Source organism: Bos grunniens, chromosome X (genome assembly GCF_055505025.1).
Source record: "Bos grunniens cultivar Pamir isolate PY7600 chromosome X, Bosgru_T2T1.0, whole genome shotgun sequence".
Lineage (NCBI taxonomy): Eukaryota > Metazoa > Chordata > Mammalia > Artiodactyla > Bovidae > Bos > Bos grunniens.
In genome coordinates this window covers 16,203,690-16,216,932 of record NC_141194.1, presented here as the reverse complement: position 1 = coordinate 16,216,932, position 13,243 = coordinate 16,203,690, and the positions used below count along the sequence as shown (strand labels likewise).

Genomic DNA, 13,243 nt, shown 5'->3' with positions numbered 1-13,243 from the left:
ATGTCAGGAACTCTTCTACATGATAGGGATAAACAGCAGATCTGAAGCCACACCTTAATGGACCTTGCATTGCTGGTAAGGAAAGTCAGACAAACAAATACAGTAAAATAGAATATCAGCTAATGGTGAGGGCTTTGGGGAAAAGTTAATCAGGGACAAGGGAAGGGAGGGTTGGGAGTTGTCAGCAGTTTTATATAGGATGCTCAGTGAAAGTGAATAAAGTGTAGGTGGTGAGGGAATGAGCCTTGCAGATAACTGTGTTCCAAAAGTGGGGTGGGGGACAGCAAGAACAAGAGCTGAGGGGGGTCTCCTCAGCAAAGACCCTGAGGAGGAAGCATGCCGAGTATGTACAAGGATGATGAGGCAGGAGCGAGGAAGAGAGTGGCAGGAAATGCAAAAGAAGACTGTTTTACTCAGAGTGAGATGATGCAGTGCTGGAATGTTCTGAGCAGAGGAGTGACAAAATCTGAGCTGCATTTTAACCAGAAGACTCTCATGGTTATGCAAAGAATACATGTTAGGGGGTGTGTCAGCTATCATTTACTGCATAACAAGCATCTCCAAAACCTAGTGGCTTAACACAAGGGTTTATGATTTCTCATGGTTCTGTGGATTGCCCAGGCAGTTCCTCTGTCGATTCTAGTCCTGAAGTGCTGAACTCATCCCTAAGGTTGTAGTCATCTGGAGAGTCAGCAGGGTTGAAAGGTCCAGGATACTCACATGTAACAGCTGGTGCCAGCTGTTGGTGGGAGCCTCCATTCTCTAGCAGTGGTTTTAGTACTGCAAGACCAACTCCCTTACATGGTGGACAGCATTCTAACAGAGTGAATGTGGAAACCAGAAAGCTTCTCAAGGCTCAGGAACTCTCACAAAAGTTCTGCCACATGTTCTTGATCAAAGCCAACCACATGGTCAGCCCAGATTCAAAGAGGTGGAGACACAGATTCCACCTGTGAGAGGGAAACATGACAAAGGCATGTGCTTAGTGGTTTGGCAGGGGTTGTGGTTATTAAGTAACCTACCACGTGGATGAGGGCTGACACAGAACAGTTAGAACCTTAGAGAAAAGCTGATGGTAGCTTGAACCAGGGTAGTAATGATGAAAACAGTGAGATGTCAGAACCTGGGTGTATTTGAGATAAGAGCGCACAGCCTACATCATCCATTTCCATCGCAAGAGCTTTTGGTACCGCTGTTTGGTCTCATTTCATTCTGACTGCTCCCTTTCCCCCTCCTCTTTGCTTTCCTTCTATACAGATTGGACTCTGTCCTCTCCCCTCTTCTCTCCATCTACGCTGTTCCCTGGTAATCCCAGTCACTCCCACACTTTGGACTATAGTCAGTCTCCAGCCCAGCCCCTATCCTAAGCTTTGGCCCCACATTGCCCCACTCTTTGCTTACCTATTCTTTCAAGCTGGTGCTGGTATTCAAGACTCAACATATCTAAGACTGAGTTATTCCCTCCTCTCCATAAGGGATGGCTTCCATTGTCTTGCTCTCTTACCACCATTGTTTAGCCATCTCCGCATGCACATTTGCTTAATGTTTGGTGACCTTCACTTACTTATCTCCCCATACAGTCATTTCCCAATTCCAGCCCTTCTGTGAGTCTTCGCTTCCTCCCTAACCATCCTTTCCCATCAATACCGCCCTCAGTTGGTGCCATTTTTTTTTTTTAACTTTCTTGCCAGGAATGTTCTTACAGTATCTCAGGTAGGTTCTCTGCTTGGTGTCTGTAAAGTGAATCCTTCATAGATTAATAGCTTACTTTTCCTGAAGCTCAAAGACCCGAAATACCTCTCCACTCCCTACTAAATACAACTTCAAACTCGTAGATCACTGTTCTGGGTGCTCTGCAGACTTTCTCCAGCCTGCCCCTACCCCTGTTTCTCACTACTTGATATATGTCCACATAAACTGGAGTTCCTTAGGAGCTCCCCAAACTCCCATCTCTGCTCCTGCCATTTTCTGTCTGGGGATTCCCTTTCTAAATCGCTGCTGTTACAATTCTGTCCATCTTCATGCCACATCTCAAGCCTCTCTGTCTCCTGTGAGTCCCTCTAGATGGATTTGTGTGGTTTTAGGTTATTTGCCACACTCATGAAAATTAGTATTTTCACTAATTGTGTGTAGATCTTACCTCTTTCATGGTATAGGTTCTTAGAGGGTGGGGATCTTCTTTTAGTCTTAGTTAATCCCCAGTAGCACCCAGTGCACTGCATGGTCAAGAGGAATCATTCGGGGTGTTGAAGGGAAGGGAAACGGAGGAAAATAATTGGCAGGGGCAAAATAAGAAGCTGTGGTCCCACCACCGTGGCCAGGAATTCAACCCCCAGGTCAGGAAATGATGGCCTGTGGCTCCTTCAAGGAAGTCATCAGAGCCCTCTCCATGCAGTTCGGAAGGTAGTGCTGTGGGTATAGGAGCATGTGAAGCTTGATTTTCTGGTCAAGGCATGCTGGCTCTGGTGAGGCCATGGGGATCGTCTCTCTCTCAGAGATGTGGAACGTGAGGCCCAGGGAGGCAGGGGGCCAGTCCAAGGTCATGGGGCTGGACAGACACAAGCCTGGGACTGCAGTCTTGACTCCAAATTAGAGACTTGTATGTCCCCAAGCTGGGCCTGTTTGATTTGTGGATAAGAAACAGAGAAATCACCCCCTCTGCCCTCTTCCCAGATAGCTTTCTATAATAAAAGAAAATGGAAAAAAAAGTCACATATAGTAGGATATGGAATTTAAAATCCCCAAAACATACCAGGAGTAGGAGGGAAAGAAGGTTCAATTTTATTGGAATTTTGTTGACTGGGGTTGGAAGAACTTTCTTGATGTCCTCCGCTCCACTTGAGGGTACTTGTATCATGCCACAAAGTTCACAGAATCAGATTTTAACTGATTTCATGACATGATCAGATTTAACCGATAGGTTCTCCCTTTCACAATGAATGTTTTGTTGGTGTTGAATCCTCCTGTTGTCACATGAGTGATAAAATCACTCCTGGTTTACAAAAAGACATTTTTGTGTCATTACTTCATTGGTCAGATTCTTTTTTCCCTGATGTTGATATTCATACTTGATCATGGAAGAGAAATACATTTTTTATGTGTAGACAAAGGATAAATAAGAAAATTTTAAATGGCATGGTGAACCTTTCAGTGTAAAAATGGCACTCACAGTTTAGGGTCTTGTTCTTTATCCTAATGTAAACCATCACTGCCCCTTCTCTCACTTTATGCCACTGCTCTTTGGGATCCAACATTTTGGCAGAACTGCTTCTTACATGAAAAAATAATTCCATTTTGTGATACAAACAAACAGACGGCCTACAGAGAAAGGGCCTATACCTGTTGAGATTTCCATGAAATAAAAAATGCTCAGTGTGCAAATGGAGTATAACTTTAAAAATGGTATGTTGACATTGTGGCTCACTTTAAGGGGTAGAATTATAATAGATTTTAAATTTCTTTTGTACACTTTAATGTACTTTCTTATTTTATACAATGACCACAGCTTTTCTCTAAAAGCTATAAATCTGATGAGGAAAGATTTTAAAACTCCCTAGGCAATGGCACTCCACTCCAGTACTCTTGCCTGGAAAGTCCCATGGACGGAGGAGCCTGGTAGGCTGCAGTCCCTGGGGTCGCAAAGAGTCGGACACGACTGAGCGACTTCAGTGTCACTTTTCACTTTCACGCGTTGGAGAAGTTAATAGCAACCCACTCCAGTGTTCTTGCCTGGAGAATCCCAGGGACGGGGGAGCCCGGTGAGCTGCTGTCTATGGGTTCACACAGAGTCGGACACGACTGAAGCGACTTAGCAGCAGCAGCAGCAGCAGCAGTGCTATTGTGTTGCTATTATGACATTTTTAAGAAGCTATCTGATTGGTGCATGTAGCTATCTGTAAAGATGGGCAGGGAGGGGCAAAGAGTTGGAAAACAAATTAGAACAGTAAAACTTTTCATGAGAAGGTTGATATGTGCTATTATTTACACTTTTTTCTTCTATTATAATAAGCTGATATAAAGGGAGTTTTGGTGCTTCTATAATTACAGGTATCGCAAAGGGTTTGCGCTCCAGCCATCTCTTTATTCAGGAATCAACCTTGCGGTATTGCTGATAGTTGCTGGACAACAATTTGAAACTTCCATGGAACTGAGGAAAATAGGTAAAGCTGTTCATGACCACACATGTTGATATGCTTTGACAACACAAGTCCAGCATTCAAAATTCTGCTCAAATAACCAGCATTAGGGGACTTCCCTGGTGGCTCAGTGGTAAAGAATCTGCCTGCCAATGAAGGAGATGTGAGTTTGACCTCTGGGTTGGGAACATCCCCTGGAGAAGGAAATGACAACCCACTCCAATATTCTTGCCTTGGAAATTCCATGGACAGAGGAACCTGGCGGGCTACAGTCCGTGGAGTCGCAAGAGTCAAACAGAACTTAGCGACTAAACAACAACAAAAACAACCAGCATTATATCGCAAAGGGAACAGTTACTCTCTGATAGCACACATGAGGCTGCAGCCCAAATACAATGCCCAGTTTCTCCTCTATCTAAAGGCTTACATGTTATGATAGAAACTAGGAAGATTTGTCTTAACTTTATCTAAAATTCAAATTATTCAGGTGTCCGGCTGAACAGTTTGTTGGGAAGAAAAGGGAGCTTGGAGAAAATGAACAGCTACTGGGATGTAGGTCAGTTCTTCAGTGTCAGCATGTTGGCCAGTGATGTGGGGAAGGCTGTCCAGGCAGCAGAGAGGTTGTTCAGACTGAAACCTCCCGTCTGGTGAGTCACGCCTATGCATTTTTATCACCCATGTCAATATCCAGTCTTGTTCTGAAAAGTTAACCCAGGAGGAAAAGGTGTGAATGCAAAAAACAATAACAACTGCTGTGTTTTTCCTTCTGACTTCTTCATTAAAGCAAAGTTAAGGCAGAAAGGCTCACTTGGTTTTATGTGAAGGGAGGGAAAAACAGACAGACCCCCCGCATAGAATATATCCTTACATGCTATGTCTCCAAGACAAAATCTCAGTCCCGTTAGTTTTTTCAGATCATGTAGGTTCTCAAGAGCAGAACATTCTTGGGTACCAGTCCATATTGTGCATTTGTGAGAAAGCAGATAGTAAAGCTCAAAGTACACCAAGTAAATTATTTTCATCACAAATGAAAGCGAACTAAAACACCCTTCATAGATATGGTCAGGAAAATGGAGGCCCAGCAGTGCCTCTAGTTAGCTCACTATGCAGCCATTAAAATGTGCAAGAAAGAATGCTTGGAGACATGGAAATGTGTTCATGGTTTATCACTGAATAAGAAAAGCCAGATGCAGCATGTATTTTTTTCTATCAGTGACATTATCAGAATCACCTGTGTTGATTAAAACAGATTGCCAGGCCTAACCCTTAGGATTTCTGGTTCAGAGGGTAGGGTAGGGCCTGAGAATTTGCATTTAGAAATTACAAGCTAAAAAAAAGAAATTACAAGCTGACGCTGCTGGCCTGGGGGCCACACTTTGAGAACTACTGTTGTATATGGACTCATTTTCATTAAAAACCTCTGTTTCATGTGACTTGGAGGAGGGTCTGGGAGAGTTGGGCAATAGTTGATTTCCCAATAGACACCGCTAGAAACGTGGTTCTGCCATTGATTGCTATAGTCTCATAAAATCAATAGAGCTCAGCAGATATTTGTATAATGAATAAATGATGAGTCATGAATTTTCCCAAAAATATTGATAGTGGTTGTCTTAGGGAGGTAGCCGATGAAGAAGTTTTGAATCTGCTTTTTAAATCTGTCCTCTGATTTGTCTAAAATGCATTTGGATCACTTACATAATTAAAACATTTTTGTTCCTAATAGTCCATGTTTGTCTGTCCTCTTCTGTGTCTCCTCTCAGTGGGCCAGTCTGGACTCTAGGGGATAGGAATTTCAGTGGCCATACCTAGGGTTGACTGTGTTTCCTCCTCATCTAGAGGACTTAAATTTGATCCTGAAACCCTATGAACTTGCAAGTTTTCTGAGGCTGAGAGAACACAGAGGTAGGCTGAGCTTGCAGCTCTCCTGGAGTGGCCGCTATTTGAAGCACTCTAATGTTACGGTGTATTGCTGCATCTGTGGCAGACAGAGCTGACTCTCTGGAGATGAGCTCTGAGGCTTGAATACATTCCCATTACATCAGAACCTGGACTGACTTACAGTGTTCATACCTATTGTGTGTTCAAGACCACCCTGAGGTTCATGATTTGCTCAAAGAATTCATAGAATTCAGAAAAGCTGTTATACCTGTGGCAGTGGTTTATTGCAGGGATACAGATTAGAATCAGCAAAGACAAGAGGCACTTAGGGCAGAGCTCAGGGGAGACCAAGAACAGGCTTCCAGTTGCCCTCTTCCAGTGGAGTTGTATGTAGTTGTTGTTACTTTAGTTGCTAAGTCGCCTCTGACTCTTTGCTACCCCAGGGACTGTAGCCCACCAGGCTCCTCTGTCCATGGGATTTCCCAGGCAAGAATACTGGAGTGGGTTGTCATTTCCTTCTCCAGGAGATCTTCCTGGCCCAGGAGTTGAACCCACATCTCCTGCATTGGCAGGTAGATTCTTCACTGCTGAGCCACCAGGAAAGCCCAGTGGAGTCATGTGGACAGTGCTTAACTCTCCCAGCAGTGATGTATGACAACGTGTACAAAGTATTGTTGACCAGGGAAGCTCACTGAGCCTTGTTATCCAGGGTTTTATTAATTGTTTTAAAAAATAACTTAAAAAAAATTATTTTATTTATTTTAATATTACTTTATTTTGAATATTAATTATTTGAAATTAACTTTATTTGAATATTAATTTTATTTTTTAAATGTATTGAATGCTACTCCATTTTCCAGTCACTGTTTATTACATGCTATTTATTTTTATTTTTTAATATAAATTTGTTTATTTTAATTGGAGGCTAATTACAAATATTGTATTGGGTTTGCCATACATTGACATGAATCTGCCACAGGTGTACATTTATTTTTGATAGTGCTGGATCTTCATTGCTGTGCGAATTCTTCCCTAGTTGCGGTGAGTGAGGGCTACTCTCTAGTTGCAGTGCACCGGGTTCTGTTGTGGAACTCAGGCTCTAGGCTCACGGGCTTCAGTAGTTGTGGTTCCTGGGCTCTAGCACACAGGCTCAGTAGCTGTGAAGCATGGCCTTAGTTGCTCCTTGGCATGTGGGCTTCCCACACCAGGAATCAAACCTGTGTCTCAGTTTTGATCCTGTGTAAAGAATCTGCAGGGGCAAACATGCAAATTCTTTACTACTGAGCCACCAGGGAAGTCCCAGGGTTTTTACTGAGAATCAGTTATGTAGGCATGAAGCATGCAGGTAGCTGACCTGAGTCCCCAGCCTCTCCAGAGATCACACTGATACAACATGGCCTAAGGCCTCCACCGTGAATCATAATGTTAGTGTAGACTAGCTGACCTGGCACAAGGCCTAAGGTGGACAAAGACTCTTATCAGGCAGGACATCCCAAGGGCTTAGAACTGATGCTTCAGAAGTCAATCAAAGGCCAGACCTTTCTCTGGAATATGTAGTTGGAAACCCAGGCCTGCCAAATTAATCCTTTACAACACTGTACCTTCCCAGGATAGCTCCAGACTTTATCCTCAAAGGGCAAAATAATGCTCTGATACTATCAGTGTAACCACCTCACCTCAACCCCATTCCCTACCAGAGAGGAGACCACCGCTGCCTGGCACCTATGTTTAAAAAGTTCAGTTTGCCTAAAGATAGTAAAGATGTGGTGAGACTGAAGACCTCATAAATTAAAGATCCACCAGGTCAGATTTGATTTTTTTTTTTTTTTAGAGAGACCTTGAATTTAATATTAGTGATGGCCAGAGGTCAAAGAGGAAATAGGGTAGGAAGGAAACTGGCCTGGCTATAGAAGAGAAACATAAGGGATCCTTTCAGATGGAAATTTCTTCTGTCTTGACTGTGTCGATGTCAATATCCTGATTGTGATACTGTTCTAGAATTTTGCATGATGTTACGATTGGTATAAACCAGGCCAAGGATACATGGGATCTCTCTGTATTGTTTCTTACAACTATATATAAATCTATAATTGTCTTGTTCGAAAAGAAAAAGACACTGAGTTTGAAATTTTGTCATTTTGCAGTTCCTTTGAACTTCAAACCACTTGCTCTTGTTAATTAAGATAGCAAATGTTTGCCAGTCTTTGTGCTTTGAACAAGATGTACCAAAATTGAGTTCTAGCCCAATGTTAGTAAAAAGACATGTTCTATGATTTTGTTGGACAAGCTTATTTTGCTCCATTTGGGTTTCTTGTAATTAAGTATGTGGCTGCCAAATGATTAAGAAGTACCCGCTATGCAATATGAATTTAAGAAATAAAGCTTTGGTGAAACTTCTTTTAAAGGGAGGAGGATTGAATACTGTTTCCTTGGAAATCTAATTTATTGGTATTTGTGGTCTTTCCAGGTACCTGCGGTCATTAGTTCAGAACTTGTTGTTAATTCAGCGTTTCAAGAAACCCCTTATTGAACATTCACCCAGGCAAGAACGGCTGAACTTCTGGCTAGATATAATTTTTGAGGCAACAAATGAAGTTACTAATGGACTCAGATTTCCAGTAAGAAACGCTAAATCTTGAAGATAAAATAAAAAAGAAAGTGGGATTGGTACTGTCAAATTATTGAATACTCTGAAAGGAAGAAAACTTTAGAATAATTGAAAATGTTAAGAGATTCATCAATCTTATGCAAAGTCAGCCAGTGAGAGATCAACTCACTAGAAAAGGTTGGCTATATCCTTTAAAATAGTGGTTCTCAACTAGGAGTGATTTTTGTCCCCAGAGGGCTTTTGGCAATGTCTAGAGACAGTTTGGTTGTCATGGCTGTGGGGAAGGTTTTGCGACTGGCAGCTAGTGGGGTGGAGGCCAAGGATGCCACTAAACCTCCCACAAAGATGACACAGCTTCCTGCCCCCAACACACAATTACCCAGCCCCAAATGTCCATAGTGTTGCAGGGGAGAAACTCAATTCCACAACAATGCAGCACTAATAGTACAATTTTGAAGTTTTACTGCTCCTCTCCTCCTCTCCCTCAGCACAATAAAATGTAACTCATGGACTCTCACTTCATCCTGCGTCCTCTTGCATTTTTTGCAGACTTGGGTACCTACCTGTGGATCCTCCAGTTTGCTTCCTCATTTCTCTCAGAAACTGTAGCCTTCCTTGTTCTTCTCTGTTACCTCCTTGGGCAAGCTGTTCTTGGCCATAATAAACAATGTTATCTAATAAACAAGTGTCCCCCACCCCACCATTATTCTTCCTTATTTTCTATATGTTCCCTTATTACATATACACCAGTAGGTGCTCAGAGAGGGTCTGTGGAATCCGTCCAGAGCTCCCCACTTGCTCACTGGGCAGGGTGAGCTCTGTGACATGTTCCCGTGCATCACAAGAATCTGTTCTCTTCTTTTAGGTGCTGGTGATAGAACCAACCAAAGTCTACCAGCCTTCTTATGTCTCCATAAACAGCGAAGCTGAGGAGAGGACCGTTTCTCTGTGGCATGTCTCACCCACGGAAATGGTAAGAGAACAATCATAAACAGCTCTCTGTTTATTCTGTATCATCTAGTTAAAAATTCAGTTTTCATGTAGGAGAGTTAACTATATTGTAGTACTTGAAAGAACAGGCACCTGTGCTTAACTTCTGAGTGACAGAAGTATATCAGAGAGTGTAATCACAGTTGGAAAAAGGAAGCAAGATATATATAAATGTGCGTGTGTGTGTAAGTATTTGTATTATATGGTACCCATATGTGTATATGTGTGTATATATATGAATGAATGCAAGCTTGTTGATAAAGAAGTTAAAACACGAGGACGTGGATAAGGAATAAAGTAAAAATCCCTTCAGATCCCCCAAACCTGTTCTGTATTCCAGCCAGTGATGATTTGATGGATGTCCATGTATGCTTTTCTCTAAGCTCAGTTATATATGTATACTGTGTGTACATATATCCGTTATATACATAATATACATATAGACAGCATGAGAAGCATTTTCATTAAAGTGAGATCACATGGTGAGATTTGTTACTTTGCAGCTTACCCTTTTTAAGTGATGCATACACCATGGAAAGTTTTCATATGGCACACAGTGATCCACCTGATCTTTTAAAATGTAAAATCCCCTATATTCCCATGTCACAGTGGTGCATTTCTGAGTATTCATGAGCCATAGTTTATTTTACCACTTTGCTGCTAATGCACACTTAGGTTTCAATTTTGCATTCTAGCCTATTGTAAATACACTGGTGCACATCCTGGCAGTTACATCCTACCATGCACATGTAGATTTTTCAGGAGCAAAGAGTCAAAGAATTGGACCTGCTGGATTCAAGACTACATATGTTTAAAATTCAATAGCTACTGTCCAACTTGTACCATTCCAGTTCATACTCAACACCAACAATGCAGGAGAGAAAACATTTTCATTGCCCCTTAAAGATATAACACAAATGCTGGGCCAGGCCTCATGTTTTGTTTCATGAGGTATATTTTCATCTCTATGTGTCCAAAGTACTTCATCACAGTTTTTCTTTAATTAAATATTTTGTAGTAATAAGTAGCAGCTTTGATAAGCTCATTAGATAGATCTGTTTTCTGTCTTTGTTTCCATAGAGTAGGGGGAGAGTTCTGCCTTCAAGTTGACAAAGAAGGATTTTTACCCCGCTGGAAATAAGAGTGTGAGCAATTATGTCTTAATAGTTTAATAAAAGCTGTATCTTCAAAAATAGAACATCAGAAAATAAGAGTTTCAAAATCATACTACAAACTCTATCAGAAATAGTCGTGATACAACAACTTTCCATTGTTCAGTGGGTATAAAGTTTTAGTTATGCTAGATAAATAAGTCACAGAGAGCTGCCATACAACACAGTGGCTATAATTAACAGTATGGGGTTGCACACTTCCAAATTTGTAAATATCATGTTGTGTGGTCTTACCACACACACACACATAAATAAAAACACCCCCAAAGCCCTACTCATGTTCCCTCCTCTCCAGGTTCAACTGCCAGGAAGCCCCCTCTCCTCGATGTTGGGATTCTTGTACTAGATACCAACCTTGCTGATATTCTTTGTGTCATTGATGCCACTGTGATACAGGAGAATTTTAAAAATTCTGATCTGTAATCTCACTATTCCATTGATAGAGGTAGCAAAACACCTCGTATTTTTAAATTAATATTTTATTGGAATATAGTTGATTTACAATGTTGTGTTAGTTGCAGGTGTACAGCACAGTGAATCTGTTGTACATACAGATATGTCCACGCTTTTTTAGATTCTTTTCCCATATAGGCCATCACAGAGTATTGAGTAGAGTTCCATGTGCTATTCTGCTGCTGCTGCTGCTGCTGCTAAGTCGCTTCAGTCGTGTCTGACTCTGTGCGACCCCATAGACGGCAGCCCAACAGGCTCCCCCATCCTTGGGATTCTCCAGGCAAGAACACTGGAGTGGGTCACATGCTGTTCAGTAGGGCCTTATTAGTTACCTGTTTTATATATAGTAGTGTATATGTGTCAATCCAGTCTTCCAATTTATCTCTCCTTCCCCCTTACCCCTCAATAACCATAAGTTTATTTTCTACATATGTAACTCTATTTCTATTTGGCAGATAAGTTCATTTATAGCCTGTTTTTATAGTCCACATATGAGTGATATATATTTGTCTTTCTCTGTCTGACTTACTTCACTCAGTATTACAATCTCCAGGTCCATATTGCTGCAAATGGCATTATTGCATTCTTTTTAATGGCTGAGTCGTATTCCATTGTATATGTGTACTGCATCTTCTTTGTCTATTCCTCTGTTGATGAACATTTAGGTGGCTTCCATGTCCTAGATATGATAAACAGTGCTGCAGTGAACATTGAGGTGCATGTGTCTTTTTTTTAATTAAAAAAATTTATTTATTTTGGCTGTACTGGGTCTTCATTGCTGCACATGGGCTTTCTCTAGTTGCAGCAAGCAGGGGCTACTCTGTAGTTGTGGTCTGCAGGCTTCTCATTGCAGTGGCTTCTCTTGTGGAACACGGGCTCTAGGGCATGTGGGCTTCCGCAGTGGCGGCTTGTAGGCTCTGGAGCATAGGCTCAGTAGTTGTGGTGTGGCCCAGTTACCCCGGGGCATGCAGAATCCTCCTGTTTCATGGATCGAGTCCATGTCCCCTACATTGGCAGGCAGATGCTTAACCACTGGACCACCTGGCGAGTCTGCATGTATCTTTTTAAATTGTGTTCTCCAGATATATGCCCAGGAGTGGGACTGCTGGATCATATGGTAGCTTTAGTTTTAGTTTTTTTAGGAACCTCCATACTGTTCTCTGTAGTGGCTGTACCAAGTTACATTCCCACCAACTCTGTAACAAGGGCAAGGTTCCCTTTCCTCCACACCCTCTCCAGCATTTGTTGTTTGTAAACTTTTTGATGATGGCCATTCTAACAGGGTGTGGACACCTCATTATTTTGACAAGTATTAATAGTTACAAAAAAAGCTGATCCTATTAAAGTGAGTCTTCATACTTAAGTGACTTAGCAGCAGCAGCAGCATACTTTTAGAGCAAAAAGGTTTTATTCTCGTGGAATTCTATAATGGTTGCAGGTCTTTCATGGAACTTTCCATCAGTACATATAACATCCCACTAGTTGTAAATGTTTTGCTTTGTTTGTACATAGTCTGTAATAAGAAATGGAAAGAACTATATAAGCAGCAAATGCTAGTTTTCCTTGACTGATGAAATGTTTTGCACAGCACTGGGTAGTTGTCAGAGCAAATGTCTGAGAGAAATATAAATTGCCTTTTTTCTTTGAGAGGAAGCTTTGCTTTTGCTTTCATTTACATTTTTGAAATTCTGCAGATTGTAAAAGCGAGCAGATTAGCCCAGAGTGAAATGAAACTTCTCTACATGGATTTGCAGTTTTTCCCAGTGGGCTATGGGTGGTGGGATGCGATCGCACAGAGGCACACGTTCACCTGCAAACAGCACCACTGTACCATGAGATGAAGCTCTGGTTCATTGGCCAAGGATTCAGAAACTTAGGCTGGTGAATGTTTAACCACCAGCTCTCCAGGGGATGTGGGAGCAGAGGGCGATTTGTCATGTTTACTGAGCTCTGTGGTACAAATACTCCCATCCTGGCCAGTTTCCAGCAACCATGGTCAAGTCACC

The 13,243-nt window shown here is 41.8% G+C and overlaps 1 protein-coding gene across 2 annotated transcripts in view; it reads left to right on the top strand.

The window, feature by feature from the left end:
• The window catches only part of MAP3K15 (mitogen-activated protein kinase kinase kinase 15), a 146,018-nt gene that overhangs the window by 91,045 nt on the left and 41,730 nt on the right, over positions 1 to 13,243 (top strand). For both annotated transcript variants that reach the window (XM_086387404.1, XM_086387402.1), the window contains exons 8-11: positions 4,048 to 4,160; positions 4,624 to 4,783; positions 8,482 to 8,632; positions 9,488 to 9,595. In XM_086387404.1, coding sequence (XP_086243530.1) covers positions 4,048 to 4,160; positions 4,624 to 4,783; positions 8,482 to 8,632; positions 9,488 to 9,595 — 532 coding nt within the window. The remainder of the gene's footprint in view (positions 1 to 4,047; positions 4,161 to 4,623; positions 4,784 to 8,481; positions 8,633 to 9,487; positions 9,596 to 13,243) is intronic.